This window comes from Pecten maximus, chromosome 3 (assembly GCF_902652985.1).
Source record: "Pecten maximus chromosome 3, xPecMax1.1, whole genome shotgun sequence".
NCBI classification, from domain to species: domain Eukaryota; kingdom Metazoa; phylum Mollusca; class Bivalvia; order Pectinida; family Pectinidae; genus Pecten; species Pecten maximus.
This window is the reverse complement of record NC_047017.1, coordinates 36827734-36847391: the sequence shown is the minus strand read 5'-3', so window position 1 is coordinate 36847391 and position 19658 is coordinate 36827734. Positions and strand designations below refer to the sequence as shown.

General features: G+C 36.2%; 2 protein-coding genes across 2 annotated transcripts in view; one reads left to right on the top strand and one right to left on the bottom strand.

Annotated features, from left to right (window-relative positions):
- Positions 1-470: 470 nt before the first annotated feature.
- Positions 471-15015, bottom strand: LOC117324053 (SNW domain-containing protein 1-like). Its single transcript, XM_033879666.1, has 14 exons — positions 14963-15015; positions 12566-12635; positions 12168-12242; positions 11619-11780; positions 10842-11041; positions 9000-9104; positions 7906-7975; positions 5683-5748; positions 4154-4270; positions 3721-3856; positions 3320-3419; positions 3011-3131; positions 2087-2244; positions 471-1571 (listed from the first exon to the last, which is right to left on the bottom strand). The coding sequence occupies exons 1-14, from the start codon at positions 14980-14982 to the stop codon at positions 1364-1366; spliced, it is 1608 nt and encodes a 535-aa protein (XP_033735557.1). The 5' UTR covers positions 14983-15015; the 3' UTR covers positions 471-1363.
- Positions 15016-15459: 444 nt separating this feature from the next.
- LOC117324052 (aarF domain-containing protein kinase 1-like) overlaps positions 15460-19658 on the top strand; it is a gene marked incomplete in the record, with an annotated part of 8064 nt that continues 3865 nt past the window's right edge. Inside the window, 4 exon segments of the mRNA XM_033879665.1 lie at positions 15460-15641; positions 15867-16050; positions 16761-16844; positions 17864-18067. Of these exon segments, the coding sequence (XP_033735556.1) occupies positions 15910-16050; positions 16761-16844; positions 17864-18067 (429 nt within the window).

Genomic DNA, 19658 nt, shown 5'->3' with positions numbered 1-19658 from the left:
TGTTTTCCGATTGGTCTCAAAATGCAATATGCATAACTAGGCACCAAGGGGAACCTATATTTAAAATTTGAGAAAGATCCCTTCAGTGCTTTCTGAGAATTAGCGATAACAAACTTCAATTGTCAAAATCCAAGATGGCTGCCTGTCGGCCATGTTGTTTTCCGATTGGTCTCAAAATGCAATATGCATAACTAGGCACCAAGAGGAACCTATATATGAAATTTGAGAAAGATCCCTTTAGTGCTTTCTGAGAATTAGCGATAACAAACTTCAATTGTCAAAATCCAAGATGGCTGTCTGTCGGCCATGTTGTTTTCTGATTGGTCTCAAAATGCAATATGCATAACAAGGCACCAAGGGGAACCTACATATGAAGTTTGAGAAAGATCCCTTTAGTGCTTTCTGAGAATTAGCGATAACAAACTTCATTTGGGAACTGGTACCATATCAAAAATAATAACCACATCAAATGAGGATAGACAATATGTACACATTCACTTTATTCTGTTCATCAAAGAGTAACATCCAATATTCGTCACCTTCAAATTCATTTTTTAAGTTTAAAATCAGTTACAGCTGGACTGTCATTATTGATATCAAGTCACTTGACCTGACCAATACATGCCCTTATACACTGTAATGCTATTTTTAATTCTATGTTGATCCAGCATTTAAAGGAGATCCGGCAACAATGTTCAGACCACAGAATGTTGTGTAATGTTCTTTAACAGGAACATGTAACCTTATATTGTTACACTTGTAAATGAAATATTGTACTGCATCAGGATATATGCAAGTTTTAAAACAGATATTATTACCAAATCTTCCTCATAAAATCTCTGTAGAATTCCATGCACACACAACTGTTTTACTTTACTTAGTTTCCAAACCTACTTTCCATACATGAACTATTAAACTTCCTGCTTAAAATCACCTACATTGAGACTAACACAGATTCTTCCTTGAGATTTTGCATGATTATGATAAGTATAGCTTTTCCCACTAAAACAGTTGAATTGTTCCATTAAAAGTATCAATGGTTATTCCTGAATCCTAATTCTATGGAGACGACATCAGGAGTGGAGGTAAATATAGTCTGTCATCCTTAGATTTATCAGTTACAATATCTGATGGATTAAGGTTGTCCTCCCCTCCAATATGGCTAAAACAACCCTAATTCTTAGTCAACTGAAGAGATACATTGGTAAAATAATCTAGAACTGCTGTATAACCTATGTTTTTTTTTGATGGTCCACTTGTTTGTTAACCAGTAAATAATGCCACAATTTTAGGAAGTATTGTGAAAACCTGTCTTTTCAAAATAAGATTTAAATTTCCATGTCATCCTTAGTCTGTCGTTTTACTATTCTCTCCGCTTATGTTTACTCTTGCTGCCTTCATAATCGCGACTAGAACGGTTATCTTCATTTCCCCGTTTCTCACCACGCTTGGCTTTCTTCAAGAACTGATCCAAACCGAAAGGATCCTCTTCCTCAGCCTGTTCAAACTGTACAGGTCCCTCCCGTCTACGACTTGGATCTGAACCAGCAAATCCTTTGTCCGGAACAAACCTGTTGGTGTGTAAATGATCAAAAACTTATATGTCTGTTCAATTTACAACAAATTTGACACAAGTCAGTAAATGGGGGAGATAATTCTGACCTGTTAGACTATTGACAGAGTCAGTAAATGGGGGAGACAGTTCTGACCTGTAAGTGTTAGACTATTGACAGAGTCAGTAAATGGGGGAGACAGTTCTGACCTGTTAGACTATTGACAGAGTCAGTAAATGGGGGAAATAGCTCTGACCTGTTAGACTATTGACAGAGTCAGTAAATGGGGAAATAGCTCTGACCTGTTAGACTATTGACAGAGTCAGTAAATGGGGGAGACAGTTCTGACCTGTTAGACTATTGACAGAGTCAGTAAATGGGGAAATAGCTCTGACCTGGTAGACTACTGATAGAGTCGGTAAATGGGCAGATAGTGCTGACCTGTTAGACTACTAACAGAGTCGGTAAATGGGGAAATAGCTCTGACCTGGTAGACTACTGATAGAGTCAGTAAATGGGGAAATAGCTCTAACCTGTTAGACTTGATGAGATTGTCGAGATCTTCTGCGTAGTTATCCTTGTCCAGGTTTTTGGACGGCCTGTAGATGTTGCTGGCGATTGTCTGATCCTGTCTCCAGGGCTTGTCATACACATTATAGGCCTCCTCATCACCGAACCCACTGTCCATCCCCTGTAACACACATCATGTGGAGCTTACAATGGAAATCGGGTATCAGAGTAAGGAGGGCATAACCAACAAAAAAAATTATGATTAAACTCATCCTGTATCGCATTTATGTCAATAGTCATACTATAGACCAGATAGAGACCGATACATAATGTAGAATGGACAGCGATCAGTACATAGCTTAGACTGGACAGTGACTGGTACATAGCTTAGACTGGATAGTGACCGGTACATACATTAGACTGGACAGTGACCAGTACATAACTTAGACTGGATAGTGACCAGTACATAGCTTAGACTGGACAGTGACCGGTACATATATTAGACTGGACAGTGACCAGTAGATAGCTTAGACTGGACAGTGACCAGTACATAACTTAGACTGGATAGTGACCAGTACATAGCTTAGACTGGACAGTGACCAGTACATAGCTTAGACTGGACAGTGACCAGTACATACATTAGACTGGACAGTGACCAGTACATAACTTAGACTGGATAGTGACCAGTACATAGCTTAGACTGGACAGTGACCGGTACATACATTAGACTGGACAGTGACCAGTACATAGCTTAGACTGGACAGTGACCGGTACATACATTAGACTGGACAGTGACCAGTACATACATTAGACTGGACAGTGACTGATACATAGCTTAGGCCGGAGAGTGACCGGTACATAATGTAGACTGGACAGTAACCTGTACATAGTTTAAGACTGGACAGTGACCGGTACATAATGTAGACTTGATAGTGACCGGTACATACCTTGGACTGATTAAAGAGGCGTTGGTCATACTGAACCTCTGATGACCCTGCCCCTGTGTTCGGGAGACCCAAGGCTATCTTTTCACTTATGTCACGTTCTCTCTCCTTCTGTAGTCGCGACCTGTAATAGGAAAAAATTAATTGATGTAAAACATTAAAATGACATCCAATGTCCATTCTAGTTGTTGGTTTTTGATTTGTTTTCTGTTCTTCTTTGAGCATGTTATCTGACAGACTTAATCCATTTTTTATTTTATGCGATTTGTAGTGACATTTTAGTATATACCACTGTTGCTATAGAATTTTTACCTTTTATCCGGGGCAGCCCTGGACAAGTTACGGTCCTTCTGTCTATCTCTCTGTCTTTCTCTCCTCAGGTCATCGCGTTCCACTACCTCATCCTCGTTACCTTTGTAAAACATTACATATATCATCATAACATCATTACAATCATACAAAATCTTTATTCTTGTACGAAGTTTTATATATCTATACATTTGTACAAAGATTTATAAAGATACACCCACCTGAATAACAAACTTTTGATAAATACTTAAGATAAATACTTAAATTAGCTATAGATAAATATGTTTGATAAATTTAGATAAATAAGTTAGATAACGTTAGATAAATAAGTTAGAAAGTTTAAGATAAATAATCAGACAATTTTAGATAAAAGTTTGGGAGGAAACCAAGAGGTGAGGACTTACCATCACCCCTGCGTATTCCAGCTCTCTCATCCCTAGCTTTCTGGGCCAACTGTCGCAACACTCCTTCCTTCTCTTCCTTTTTCTTCTGGGCTATCTTTCTGTCAATCTGTGCTCTCATTTCAACTGCTTCTCTTGCCTAATACAAAGAAACAAGTTTCATGATATTGTGCTCAGAAACATGCTTCAGGGGAAGTAACTCCTACTTAATGAATACAGGAAAGTCCATGGGATAAGTTTTCTAACTACATGTATACCAAAACTTTCTGCTGAATTGTATGGGTGTTTTGAAATAAGTGCAAGTCTATCTTTCTGTCAGTAATACACAGTGAATTTTTATGGATGTTTTGAAGACAATCTGATATCTACCTTTCTGTCAGTAATGCACAGTGAATTTTATGGATGTTTTAAAGACTTAAAACAATTTGATATCTACCTTTCTGTCAGCAATGTACAGAGCTTCAGCTAACTTAGCAAAGTTTTCGTTGATGTGGACACCTTGAAGCCCACGCCCATCAGCTGCTAACCGCTTGTCCAGAGGAATTGTGTATCCCTGTTATTAGGACAGATGACATAATCACTTAAGAAGTTTTCACCATATATAATCATGTCGCAAACAATCAGAAATTTCTTTGATTAAACAGAATGTACAAAGTGTTCTTATATTATGTAGATTTATCACAGTTTGTAATAAATACAGTGAATCATGTGACCACCCTACACACTGTTTAACTAAATTAACATGTTACTACTGTGCACCATTCATACTCCACACCTCTGTAACCAATGTTAACAACCGTAAATATTTGTGTATAGTGCACACTCCCGAGATTCATTTTCAAAAAAAAAAAAATTTTTTTCTTCTTTTATCAATGTTTAGTAACTGCACAGTAACTGAATTCTAAGGCATAACGGGATAGAAATCTGTAAGTTATCAAAGCTACATTACAACATTTAATTGGAATCACCCATCAGATCTGACACAATGAATTGACAGGTTGAATTTTATACATTATACCGTGATAGGCCTAGTCAGCTTGCAAATTTGACTGGTCCCATCTACAATTTTTTGTACAAGTAAAACAATTAATCCTACTTTTAAATACCTTGTGATTTTCAGGCTAGTATGATCGTTTATGGCATCTATACACAATATATACAAAGTTATTTACGCCCAACAATAACAAGATTGACTAGTAAGCTGAGGACAGAAGGATATGTAATGTAACACTGGCCGCCATTTTGTATATGGAAACAATTCTGCTGTTGGTGTGCTGGTCACTACTTTTATATCAATAAAATAAACATATTGAATGGATAAATTTTACAGTACAGACAATGAATGAGTGCTGTTATAGCTTCCGTAAATAAACAAGTTGAACGTTATCAGTTTATGGCAAAGCTCTGGATTTATAATGAATATATATAAGGTGATCTATTTAGAGTTATGAATTAACTAAGTACTGATATATCTTTTTTTTGTTTGATGTTAATTGAGTCATTATACATTGTTTTGGACCTGAATATGGCAACTTGCCCAAATGAGATTGCATGTGTGCGGAACATGTGTGGCTCATGATCGACTAAGATAAATCCACGTAATTGCTGATAAATACACAATTTTAAAGAATTAAACATCAATATAACTATTTATTTTCTTTATTCATTTGTTCAATATTCACTTACCAAATGCTTTATATATCAAAGTATTAAATCATAATCCTTATGTTAAGGGAAACAATTACAAATCTCTAATTACATTCATGACATTAATGCATCTGACGGCAAAGGCTTGTTCCTGCGTATAGTGCGCAGTTAATTTTTTCACTTGTCCATTTTTTTTTAATGTGTACACTATACACAAATATCTACGGTAAGTAAACACATCTGTATCCAATGTTAACACATTTGTATCCAATGTTAACTACGTTAACACATCTGTATTTTAATGCATATATCACTTACTCGAGCGTTTTTCCAATTTGATATACACGGCGGAATTTTCCATTCTTGTTGTTCCTTCACAGTCACCTAGTGGAATGAAAAAAGAAAGTATTTGATTGACAACTTTACACTGAAAACTTTCAAAAATATTGTGTTAAGTAGTGTGAGTTGGTAGTCTCATGATGGGAGATAAATTTTAATCTGCATAGGTATTTATTTATCAAGACATCGAGAATGCCATTCATACAGTAGCAGGCCTGACATCTAGAATGTCACTCATACAGTAGCAGGCCAGACATCTAGAATGCCACTCATACAGTAGCAGGCCACAGACATCTAGAATACCACTCATACAGTAGCAGGCCAGACATCTAGAATGCCATTCATACAGTAGCAGGCCAGACATCTAGAATGCCACTCATACAGTAGCAGGCCACTGATATATCTAGAATGCCACTCATATAGTAGTAAGCCACCGATACATCTAGAATGTCACTCATACAGTAGCAGGCCAGACATCTAGAATGTCACTCATACAGTAGCAGGCCAGACATCTAGAATGCCAATCATACAGTAGCAGGCCACAGACATCTAGAATGCCAATCATACAGTAGCAGGCCAGACATCTAGAATGCCACTCATACAGTAGCAGGCCAGACATCGAGAATGCCACTCATACAGTAGTAGGCCACTGATACATCTAGAATGCCACTCATACAGTAGCAGGCCAGACATCTAGAATGTCACTCATACAGTAGCAGGCCAGACATCTAGAATGCCACTCATACAGTAGCAGGCCACAGACATCTAGAATGCCACTCATACAGTAGCAGGCCAGACATCTAGAATGCCACTCACACAGTAGCAGGCCAGACATCTAGAATGCCACTCATACAGTAGCAGGCCACTGATACATCTAGAATGCCACTCATACAGTAGCAGGCCAGACATCTAGAATGTCACTCATACAGTAGCAGGCCACAGACATCTAGAATGCCACTCATACAGTAGCAGGCCAGACATCTAGAATGTCACTCATACAGTAGCAGGCCACAGACATCTAGAATGCCACTCATACAGTAGCAGGCCAGACATCTAGAATGCCACTCATACAGTAGCAGGCCACAGACATCTAGAATGTCACTCATATAGTAGCAGGCCACAGACATCTAGAATGCCACTCATACAGTAGCAGGCCAGACATCTAGAATGTCACTCATATAGTAGCAGGCCACAGACATCTAGAATGCCATTCATACAGTAGCAGGCCAGACATCTAGAATGTCACTCATATAGTAGCAGGCCAGACATCGAGAATGCCACTCATATAGTAGCAGGCCACAGACATCTAGAATGTCACTCATATAGTAGCAGGCCACAGACATCTAGAATGCCACTCATACAGTAGCAGGCCAGACATCTAGAATGCCATTCATACAGTAGCAGGCCAGACATCTAGAATGTCACTCATATAGTAGCAGGCCAGACATCGAGAATGCCACTCATACAGTAGCAGGCCACAGACATCCAGAATGCCACTCATATAGTAGCAGGCCAGACATCTAGAATGCCACTCATACAGTAGCAGGCCTGACATCTAGAATGTCACTCATATAGTAGCAGGCCGGACATCTAGATTGCCACTCATACAGTAGCAGGCCGGACATCTAGAATGCCACTCATACAGTAGCAGGCCAGACATAGAGAATGCCACTCATACAGTAGCAGGTCACAGACATCTAGAATGCCACTCATAAAGTAGCAGGCCACAGACATCTAGAATGCCACTCATACAGTAGCAGGCCTGACATCTAGAATGTCAATCATATAGTAGCAGGCCAGACATAGAGAATGCCACTCATACAGTAGCAGGCCAGACATCTAGAATGCCACTCATACAGTAGAAGGCCACAGACATCTAGAATGCCACTCATACAGTAGCAGGTCACAGACATCTAGAATGCCACTCATACAGTAGCAGGCCAGACATCTAGATTGTCAATCATACAGTAGCAGGCCACAGACATCCAGAATGCCACTCATAGCAGATTGCATATTATGGTAAGTAACATTTTCACATCTGAGAACATATCTCAGAATCACATTCAAACGTTTGAGATCAAAAGGATTGAGGTTTGTACTGAATACTAACCTAAGATCTGGACATTACAAAATATTGAGTATACAAAAGTAAATGAGTGAAGTATGAAAGTGTAGAGAAAGAGATTCTAGTATTAATCTCACCTTCCTATTTGGCGAATGCATCACAGGTGCTGGTGGTGATGGGGGACCACGAGGAATCTTCTTGTTTACTCTGGAAAACACAAGTAATGAATCAGAAAAGAAGTATAGATAAATCTTGAAATTCATCCTTTCATTCATTTTGACTCAAGATATTAATAGTTAACCCTCATAGCAACCGTGAAAACAAATATTAGAACTCTAGTACTATTATACAGGAGTTTACTGATGCCTTTCACCACAGCAAAAGTTAACATTTCAAAACCAAAGCAAATACCTACGCTGACATGACAACGTAAGCTCACTCTTTGTTTGAGAGGCAAGCTATTAAAGTATCGGAAAACTGTCAAATTTCACACATTAACATTGTAAATCTCCAGATATTCCTTCTTTCAGTGACTTTATTTGACAGCCTAGTTTGACCAGAAAAATACTTGCCTATCAATAGAACGCGAGGGGAAATAATCACAGTAATGGAAGAATGCTCGGATGAAATTGTGTACTCTGTATCCAGTCCCAGTCTAGTTTCAAGTACCCAGAATTCAAATTTCATTTTATCTATTTTTATAAAAGATCATATGCAGTTTTTACAGAAAGTTTAAATTTTCTTTTATTGAACCGATATTCAGAAAAAATGTTGGAGGTTTAGAGAACTAGTCTGACACTGTAAAGCATACAATTTTACCCAACCTGTACAAAGTATGGTATCAAGTAGGACGAGTCCTTATCAGGTTCTTCTTTTATGATATTCCAGCGAATGAACTTGAAATATCTTTGATTCCATAATTGCTTTCTCTTTTTTAAAAGTGGAATCTGTTGCTTTCTTTTTAACACATACTTGTTTGGTCATATAGTTTCCATCAGAACACATTTTTTGCACTGCGTTACACATACTTGTTTGGTCATGTTGTTTCCATCAGAACACATTTTTTGCACTGCATTATGGGATTTGGGAGCTTTACATGGACTTTTACTTTGTTCAAATTCATCAGAAAACTATAATTTCCTTCTGCATTGACAACCTTTCAAAATACGAACAATCAGGCATAAAAGAGATAATTCACTGTGTGAAAAACAAAAACTTCAAAATTTCTTACTTGAATTTAGGTGGTTCCATGGGGTCTTTCTGTGCATCCACCATTCTGATGATTCTCTGTTTGGCGCCGGAGTTAAAGGCAACACCTTGTTGTGATGGGGTATATCTAAAAAAAATCAAAAATGTTTGTTACAAAAACACAAAGGCAGATAACTGTCAACTACAACATTAAACGGTCATCCCTTGTGATGAAGTATATCTATAAAACATTGTGTTACAGAAACATTTTCTACAGGGCGATAACTTTGTTTAATTACAACGTTAAAATGTCTACCTCTTGATATTCTTTCCTTAAAAAAAGGAAATGAAATAATTATGTATAAAGAATATATAAAACAGCAGCTTCTTTATACTCTGTACTTCAATTCACTTAAATTCATAACTCACATGAAAAATATATATGCAGTTTAAAAGGAAACAGCTCTTAAGTTGAATTAATAAGATTAACTTCTTTTCACTATCATCAATGTAACTGAGGAGATATTGATGATACAGTTATGTGATCGCACAACATTCCAAAAACATTGTGCGCACATCGTGCAGACATTGTGCGCACAAATGTGTGATGTGCGATACAAACTGCACAACTGTGCGATGTAAACCGTACAGCTAACGATAGGTTTATAAATATTTCGAAATAACTATTTATACGAACACATATATGAAAAGATATAAATTATGATTTAGGAACGTCGCTAATTATAACATATATACGTGCTACATAGCAATTGTGTTCATTCATGGAACACATATGACCTGTTCATTTTTGCCATTAAAGTACCGTCCTTTTGTCTCGCAAATATTCGTGATGTTTTCGATGACCTGGTGATGCATACAGTACGTGTATGAATTTTACAATGTACATCTACATGTCCAGGATGGTAGAGGGACACCACAATGATTATTTATCTTACTTAATACATTAAGTACATATAATATGTATTTTTAAACAAAAAAAGAAATGTTTCTATTCAAAATTAGACATGTTTTAACAGTTGTTTACTTCTACATGTACTATAAAGTATATAATATCGCTGATCGCTGTGTGTCAAATGCGTGAACATACGTACATATGTATACATACGTGTTTTTTTAACTAGCACAATAAAATATTGTGTTGCTACATAAAACAAAGTTCAAATTCCATGTATCAAGAATCGAGATAACTATTAGCATATTTAATTCTAAATCCCTGTGATTCAGGGTGTTTACAATTCCCGAATACACATTTCCTCGACTTGCCTAGGCCTAGAGGAGTCCTCGACGACGTCCAAGCAAATTATATAAAGTTCTTTAAAAATGATTTAGATAACTAATTTAATTATACATCGGTGTTAAGCTTCATTCCTAATGATTACTGCATATATTTCAACAAAAATATGGTAATTAATCAGCTGCCTCTTAAAATGTCAATCCTTGTATATCTTTTACAATCGTTCCACACGTTTAAATCATTAGATGTTGCATTCCTCATTTTATATCTACCACAATACCTATCACACATGTACCGTTCCAATCGCCCATCGTGCGCACATTTTCCTGCACGATCCGTATCGCACATCGTGCAGACTTCGTGCGCTCATCGTGCAGACATCGTGGAGCGTTGTGCGATCACACAACTGTAGTTCTCTGCCAACTCATTCATTTGATCAATATTGTAACAACAATTATTACCTACTGATTTTCAACATACAAAAATTTGCATTTTTTACATACTAGTAATATTTATGGAAAAAGAAAGATTCATACATTTTTTCATTACACATTGTATAGTTATATCAATTAAAAGGACAACATTTTTGTGAGGATATATCATAGATCCTATGTGCTTATAAAGTATAACCTGATATATTGAGCTGGTGCCTGTTTTTCAGCGGCTCGGACAGGTAGAGCAGCAGATATCTTTGTAGACACTAGTCTCTCAAGGGCTTGTCTGGTTTTCTCTGTTGTTTCCCTAATGGCATCTTCATTTGGTTTCTCCAAATCTGGATCATCTTCATCCATCTGTTTTGGAACCAAGTCCTGGAACTTGGAATGAACAACCTGCAAAATGAAATGAAACATGCACTTATATTGTCTTGTCTTGTTGCTTCAAACTATTTATAGTAAAATCATTTGCATAACAAACAAAGTTAGCAGAGACATGGGTATTACAGATGTAAGATGGAACTATTGTAAATGTATTTAATTTGATGCACACAATTTTTAGTGCAAAGCCAAATTTAAACAGTGAAATAATAAATCTGCACACAAACAATGTCATAGAAACCAATGTGAAATAAACTACAATTAGTGCAATCATAATCTAATGGAATGCTTTCAGTGCAAAAATATTAAAAAAAGATTAATGCTAAAATAAAATGTATGTGAATTTACAGTATCTGATTGTTACCATTAGGTTTCCCTGTAATGTTATAGGGATGGTTGACTCTTGAACACTGATTTATAAACCATAATTAAGAAGTGTGAAAACAATTTTATGAAATTGTCAAATTACATTTTATCAAGATAAGTATTTCACTCAACCAAACATTAATTAACTAAAAATATTTTTCTGTAGATCAATATAAGGCCACAGTTCCAAATCAGTGATCTGTATGATACAACGGTGTCCCCTCACCTTGTCCTTGCCATGCCCGTATTTTGCGATGGCATCATACTTGATTTTACCCTGAGCATCAAGTTGTGTGGGTAAAGCATTTGATGAGCTCTTCTTAAGTCCCATCTCCAGGGGATATTGAGCCACAGGAATCTCAGGGAAAGCACCCCCATCTCCAAAGTCCTTAAATTAAAAAATCTTCCTATACAACTGTATTTCATTCTGTTTCTAATATGAAATGAATATAAATTAATTTGAAAAAATGAGAAAGATGAAGTCTGTGCAACTCATAAGTTTTATATTTTATGTTATTTAAACTTTCTGTATTTATATATAAATATGACTTTTATTATCAGGTTTAATTGTGTTTTTTTTTTAAATTGGTAAATGTTAGCCCAATATTGAAATTTATAAAACACTTGCCAGTATTGAGAATCTTCATAGGGAATTGAAATAGTAAAGTATGATTCTGATATATATATATATACATTGTTTACAAGGTATTTTTACAATTCCATATTCCTGATATTGTAATGTACATTTACATGTACACTGTAAAGTCAAACTTACATCTTGTGAGCGAGGCACCCAGCCCTTCCTGTGCCCATATGGTGGAGCAGTCCATTTACTTGTCACAGCAGTTATCTGAAGGAGAACATCAAATATCTCCATATCATTAATTTAAAACAATGAAATACTTCTAAAACTTGTCACAATCAGACAGTGACAGTAGCACTAAAGCCAGCTAATTTTAGCTTCAGCTTTGAAATTAAGTTAGCAAACTGTTTTGAGTCTAATAAAAATCACAGCAACAGTGTGCCGCAGAGTACTGTATGTGGGTTTAATTTAGATATAGATAGCTAGATCACATATACATGTCATAACTTAAATGCAGTCATCATCGTTAACCTAATTATATAACTTAATGGTATTTAAATGTGTTTATAAACCTAAATTTATGTCTTTACCGCTGGATTTGCTCTGTACTGTCGGTCATCGTCTTCTCGGTCATATCGCTGACTTGGTGCAGGCAAAATACTGAAGAATATAAACAGAGACTTCAGAGAACATCAACAATAACAAAATGCTTTGTACATCATAGTCAAAAGATAATCGCAACACCTATCTGCCAGATCTATAGTATGCATGTCACCCACACTAGATGTATTTCTGTGCTGATTGGTTACAAATCTGAAAGCCCGCATTGCATCATCTTGATTTGATGTCTTTTTAAGGTGGCCATGGGAATCCCATTCAACTGAGCTGACATATGCATGTACGTCAGCTTCCTCCAGACCAGGGCTTTGTAGATATTTTCTTTGAACTTGGTGGAGTATATTTCTAGGTTAATTCTATAAGCGTATAAAAACCTGAGAGAACTATATGTGGCCCCACTTCAGTTCAAAGGTGACTATACATGATGTATACCCTTAAGATCAGATCTAGAGATGACTAACAGCCAAAACAGTACTACTTAGCATGACCTACATGATCCAGCACCTTGCTGTGAAAATGGTAATTGTACGTGCCATATGGGATTTCGGGATTTACATGTGAGATAAAGTGTCATTCTCTATTTCATCTTCCAAAGTCACTTGGTGGCAACATCTTTAAATTTCTGGATCATTTGGAAAAAGACTAACAGAAGAAGCTTAAGAGATACAATCTACAATACTGCACTCGAGCTCCTATATAACAAAAAAGGCCATTCAATACTGAAGTTCAATCATCTTTATGTCGGAAGAGATAAACAATTATTCATCAATGTTTTCATTATAAAAGAAATGATATTTTGTCTGATTGGTGGTGAGGATTTGTTGATTCACATTTATGCAAAAATGGAAAATGTTATTCAAATCCAAAGGTTTGAAAATATGACAGTCATGATCATCATCCGGTAATATAAGTGGCCATATAGGGAAAAATCGAAGATGGAGATCACACGGTGCCTATCATAAATGTCTCGCTGTGTTAACCTCTAGTAATTTGTTAGAGTATAGGTAGGCCTAATTATTACAATGCTGTTGATATAGACTCATCCGACCAGTGCTCGAACACAAAACATAGTTTTTTGTTGTTTTATTTCCAATACCTATTGAAAAGTTCAACCGTTAGTAATTTCAAGCCTATCACCGTGACTTTTGCACGTTGGTTTATTTTTGGCAGCAGGTCACATGACACCTGTGCAATGGCGGGTATTTACGTAAGTACAGACCAGTGCTCGAACACCCCTATAAAACTTTTATTTTCAGTTTTTTGTGTGGTAAAGTCGGTTATATTGTAATGTACATACATCCTTTCTTAAAAAAAATATTGTTCAGATTATCAAATATCCTGTGGGATAAAAATAGATCGGAACACAGCGGAAGCTGACATTTTGGAACAGTGCACATACAATGTATCTTCCAATTCAGATCATAGTAGCATTGACGAGTAAAGATGTCCCATACCTATTATATTTTGCTAGAAATGTCAAAACTTATTCCTCTTGTCTACATCTGGTACACAACCATTGGTACTCGTCGACAATCAAGCTAAGGTCAACCTTTGTTGGGACAGGTGACGGTAGACAATCGTAGTGGTACCTGCTGTCACACCCAACCCAGAATCTGTCTTCGTCCGTCATTTTGATATTTATTTCAAAGCTGTGTCAGATCTACATTTGAATCATTACTTTTCTTTTAAATTATGTATTTTGCTATAATTCTTTCAAAATACAGATTTTTCCATGAATGCTAACCTTTCCGGAAACGATGTTTGTTTGATGATATTTGATTGTACACTATATGATGACCATTGTCATCTGCTCAAATTTGAGCTATCGCTACCGGAGGTAAGAAAGTGTTGTTACACCCCATAATACTCATGTGGAAAGAACGGACGGAAAGTGCGATTTAGGAAAGGAGGAGCAAAAATAAACAAAGTGTTCGAGCATTGGTCCCGTTCGAGCACTGGTCAGTATAGTCTAAAACCCAACAACTTGACGTATGGATGTAGTCTACAGATAAAATAAAACAATATTTGTATAAAACTTTTTGTTATAGCGTTATTGTGGATATCCCGGCGCCTTCATGGACCCATAAAAAACAGTAATAAGTGCCATATACATCACGCTATATCATTAAACAGATAATGTAACGTATTATGCTGTTTTGCACAATGGAAGCCAATTCAAGAGGCAAGCCGTTTTTGGTTTTCTGTGAGATTTCCTTGTCACAATTCTTACATTCCATTTGTTGCAAGCACATTGAAATATATTTCAAAGATGCAAATGTGTATCACTTATTGTTTTATATATACATATAAATAATTGTAAGGTCCATCAGGCATAACTATCCAGATATATCGGTAATTTCAATACTTACTCTGCTAATTTCATCGCCATGTTGGGTTTTTTCTATTTAAAACGGAAACAATTGACGGGATCCATTATCCGGAATATGTAAAACGTATGCTAAACGAAATCAGAGTAATTAGGGGCCTGTTAGATAAACTATCAAATTGTATCTACAGAACCATATGCGCTACAACAGCAACGATAAAATTGCATTTCTGTACTGCTGTTCTGTAGCAAAACAAAATCTACTGTAAATTTACTGGTAAATGTAAGTTTTTTTCCTTCAATATTTTAAATATCATTATTTAATAAGCACATTGCAGCATGTTAAATAGGATAAAGATACACTAAGTCCGTGCTTAATTTAATAAAAATAATAATCAAATGTGTCGTCTATATTTTTACATGGCGGCTCATTGTAATTACATTTAGCCTGCTACTGTACTGCTGGCGTGTAATACGGAATCCGTGTCGATACTTGAACAAAAATTACACACGCCTTCATACAAACGCTTTTCACTAGAGGGTTACAAAGAGAAGCTCAAGATCGACATTGAACAAATTACTTTTGGGCAGGTTTCATGCGCTTACATAAACATGGAATTCACCTTTATATGGACGTGTCGCTAAAGATCATTCAAACATAACACCCAAGACAAGACTTTTTACAGATGAGGATCAGATAGGCTTCAGCGCAATCATATGTGGTGAATGTTATAATTGTATTTCTGACAGCAGACGACATCGATCATGGTTGTGCGTTTAGCGTTTTGTAAAACAATTATTGAGACAGATCTCAAAAGTTTGAGTGCATTTGTCAAATTTGTCATTTGTAGTCCAGTAGTAATTAACAGTACAATTTGGATTTTGTGAATTCGAATATTTTTTTCTTAGAATTATTCATCGAAGTAGTATTCTCTTATAATTTACAGATTGCTGTATTAGAAGCTGAATGACATTGATTTGAAAGCAAACATGAGTCAACATTTACTGAAGCGAGTCTTGAAGTATGGTGTCCTTGGTAGCGGGATTGGAGGTTCCACAGTCTACCTTTGGAAAAATGACTGGGAATTGACTAGTATAGGTGTGGTCCGATTTGGACGAGCTGCATATGTGGTGAGAATGTGCAACCCATTACATAATTAGCTAATTTGAATTCGAGTTAAAAACAGTTGAACTGTTCAGAGTTGTGAACAAAATTGATTTTGTTTACATACATTGAATTTGTATATGTTAACGGTTGTCATATATGAACCAAGTCCTGCTGGACATGATATATTAAATTAAGTTATAATCTTATGTTAATTACATCTGGGTACATTTAGGCCTATATTATACTATCTATGGTAGTTAAATCAACAACTAAATAAATGTATTATTTTTTTTATATGCAATACACTGTACTATATTACCTAGCATGTGATTTAGTGGTAAAACCCAACTGTCACAATCGTCCATTGAAATAAAGACTTTTATTAATTTGTATCAAACAGATATACTGGTACATTTAGGCATATATATATCATACTATGTATGGTAGTTAAGTCAACAACTAAATGTTTTATTTTATTGATATGCTGTACATTAATGTATTACCTTGTGTGTGATTTAGTGGTAAAACCTAACTGACACAATCGTCCATTGAAATAAAGACTTTTGTATCAAACAGATATACATGTGTAGCGGAACTGAACTGGGTCGATCATCGTTGACCAGGTAGCTCAATTGGTAGAGCATCCGGCTAGTGTATGGAGGTCCATGTTCGAACCCCAGTCTGGCTATGCACTTTTCCTCTCTTATTACACATGTATCTGTTTTATCAACAGGCACTGCGGATAGGTGTAGATTATAAATTAAGCTTACATAATCAAGACAGCTCCTCACCAGCGTACCGAGAATTGTTGTCACAGGTAAGGAGCAGGTTTAGTTTTGTGGAATAATGACAATAAAAAATCAGGGACTTTGGTAAAGTTAGCCCTCAAATTGGTTTGGTACAATCTAACAAAATTGTAATATATACATTGTATATGAATTCATGTAGCACAGCAGCTCATTTTGTTTGTCCACATTCAGATGATATGTTGCCAATAACATCTGAACCACTAAAATTCTATTTGAATTTGAAAATGAATACATTAATTGTGTACATAACTGAACTGCTCAAGATTGACCTGATCGATGCAGGTATATTGCAATATTATCACAAGTACCCTCTATACAGGTAAATGTATGTGTCAGGGTAAGTCACTCACCACTAACAAATTAGTACCATCAATTCATTTCCGTATCAAAGTAATTTACTTACCAGTAACAAATCAATGCCCTCTATACATGTACGTCTTAAAGTAAGTCACTTGCCAGTAAGAAATTAGTACCCTCTATACATGTGTGTCTCACAGTAAGTGACTCACCACTAACAAATTAGTACCCTCTATACATGTACATGTCACAGTAAGTCACTCACCAATAACAAATTAGAACCCTCTATACATGTACGTGTCACAGTAAGTCACACGATTGTCACTAACAAATTAATACCCTCTATACGTGTACGTGTCACAGTAAGTCACTCACCACTAACAAATTAGTACCCTCTATACATGTACATGTCACAGTAAGTCACACGATTGTCACTAACAAATTAATACCCTCTATACGTTACGTGTCACAGTAAGTCACTCACCACTAATAAATTAGTACCCTCTATACATGTACATGTCACAGTAAGTCACTCACCACTAACAAATTAGTACCCTCTATACATGTACATGTCACAGTAAGTCACACGATCGTCACTAGCAAATTAGTACCCTCTATACATGTACACATCACAGTAAGTCACACGACTTGGCTCATCTTGAAGATTTGATTCTGTATAAGTATCTATTCAATTTATTATTTTGTCAGCATCTTTCTCTTCCATTTGTAGATTCATGTCCGTTCTGCCCTTAGATTACGTGATATGATCTGTAAGAATGGTGGTGTGTTTATCAAGGTTGGACAGCATGTTGGCACCCTTGACTATTTGCTTCCAGAAGAATATGTCGGTACAATGAAGGTCCTTCATAACCAAGCTCCACAGTCAGACCTGACTGACCTTCAGAAAGTGGTAGAGGAAGACTTAGGCAAAAAGGTGCAGTTTTATTTATAAAATATTTATCATAACATTAAGGTTTGGTATATGCTTGATCTAGTGACAGTGCAGTCCATGCTTCAGACAATCTTAACGTTTACCAGGTGTCATACCTGGTAGATTTCGAGGTTAGGTGTCTTAACAAATTTATATACAAATACAGCATAAGCTGCTTTTACTATCAGCTGATAACACTACCTCAGTTTAAATGACTACCAATGTTTACAGTGTTTCTGATTAGCTTATATATAATGTATATGTCAGGTCTGGTGCATGAACACAAACAACATATACAGTATGCTTTATTGTTGGAGCATTATTTTCCACACCGTAGTGTGTACTCTATTTAACGCCACCACAGTTCTACATACAAACATCATGTACTAACTGCCTCGAGGAGCACTGTATAACAGTACACCGCATCCTTTGTACACTGGTGTAAATCAGCCAAGACCGTTATTGTATGGTAAACGTACGCATGTATAGCCTACTACACATTGTCTTGTATATGCTCATGTGCCGCTCGCCAAACCCTGCACAGAACCACACACAAGCCAAGACTTTGATACCAAAAAGGTATGACTTGAAGCCTCCTCTGTTAGTAGTGCCAACTGATCTCCCCAAACACTTTTATCAGAACTGTCCTGTGAGTGGGAATTTTTGCATTGACGTTGACAAATATGGAAGTATTTGCAATCGTAAAAATACAGGTGAGGCTCTTTAGGCCTTCTAACTTGTACAACTTTGATTCGCTACACTGTTATCTCCCTTTGTTTTGTGGCCTGTCATTGATTTTATTGATCTGGTATAGTAACTTCAAGTTCATTTGAGTCCATAAAGCTAAACACTCATACATAGCTTCCTTACTGACACCCACTAAAACTCAAGGTTTGTGTTCACTTACAATCTTTGTACTGGAGCTGATCACATGTAACCCTTCGATAGTCCCAAATAGCTTTCCATGTCTGCAGGTCTAAGTCATAGTTACTGTCAATAGAAATTTTATCTCAGTTCTGTAAAATTAGCTCTCAATCACAGTGCTTCCTTGCCAAAAGTGCTAGTTTGGGATTTTTAAAAGCTGCATATGGAATTCAATATGGCCACCAACAAATATTTTGATTTTTTCACCTGAAGTGTTTCAGTTCCATTCTTTATTTGCTTTGATTTTTATGAAACATACTGACATTAATCTAAAATTAACTAATTACATTTTTGTACTTCCTTCAAGTATAGTTTTAAACCAGATTTAAAATTCTTTATAGCCACCAAGGGATTTTTCTTAATTAGGAACATGCTTGCATTTGTCACTTTATAAGCTCTCTGTTGATGGCCACATACATGTAGGTAACACACCCAATTCTGTTTAATACTTGTCAATTTTAAGTGGATAAACTCCTAGAACTTATGATAAAACCCTAACTTATAGTTTTAGTATCTACAAAATTCATGATAAAACCCTGACTTAAAGTTGTAGTATCTACAATATTCAAATTAAAAACATGTCATTTCACATTTTAGTAGATATATCAATTAAAACCCTGACTTAAAGTTGTAGTTAGTCTACAATATTCAAATTAAAAACATGTAAACG

Bases quoted from the DNA above. Each gene is read 5' to 3' on its own strand.
- LOC117324053 (XM_033879666.1), bottom strand. From the start codon at position 14,982: ATGGCGATGAAATTAGCAGA. The intron at 5,749-7,905 runs GTGAGATTAATA...TCATTCCACTAG, and splicing joins TGCATTCGCCAAATAGGAAG to GTGACTGTGAAGGAACAACA. The intron at 3,420-3,720 runs GTAAGTCCTCAC...TGTTTTACAAAG, and splicing joins TGGAATACGCAGGGGTGATG to GTAACGAGGATGAGGTAGTG.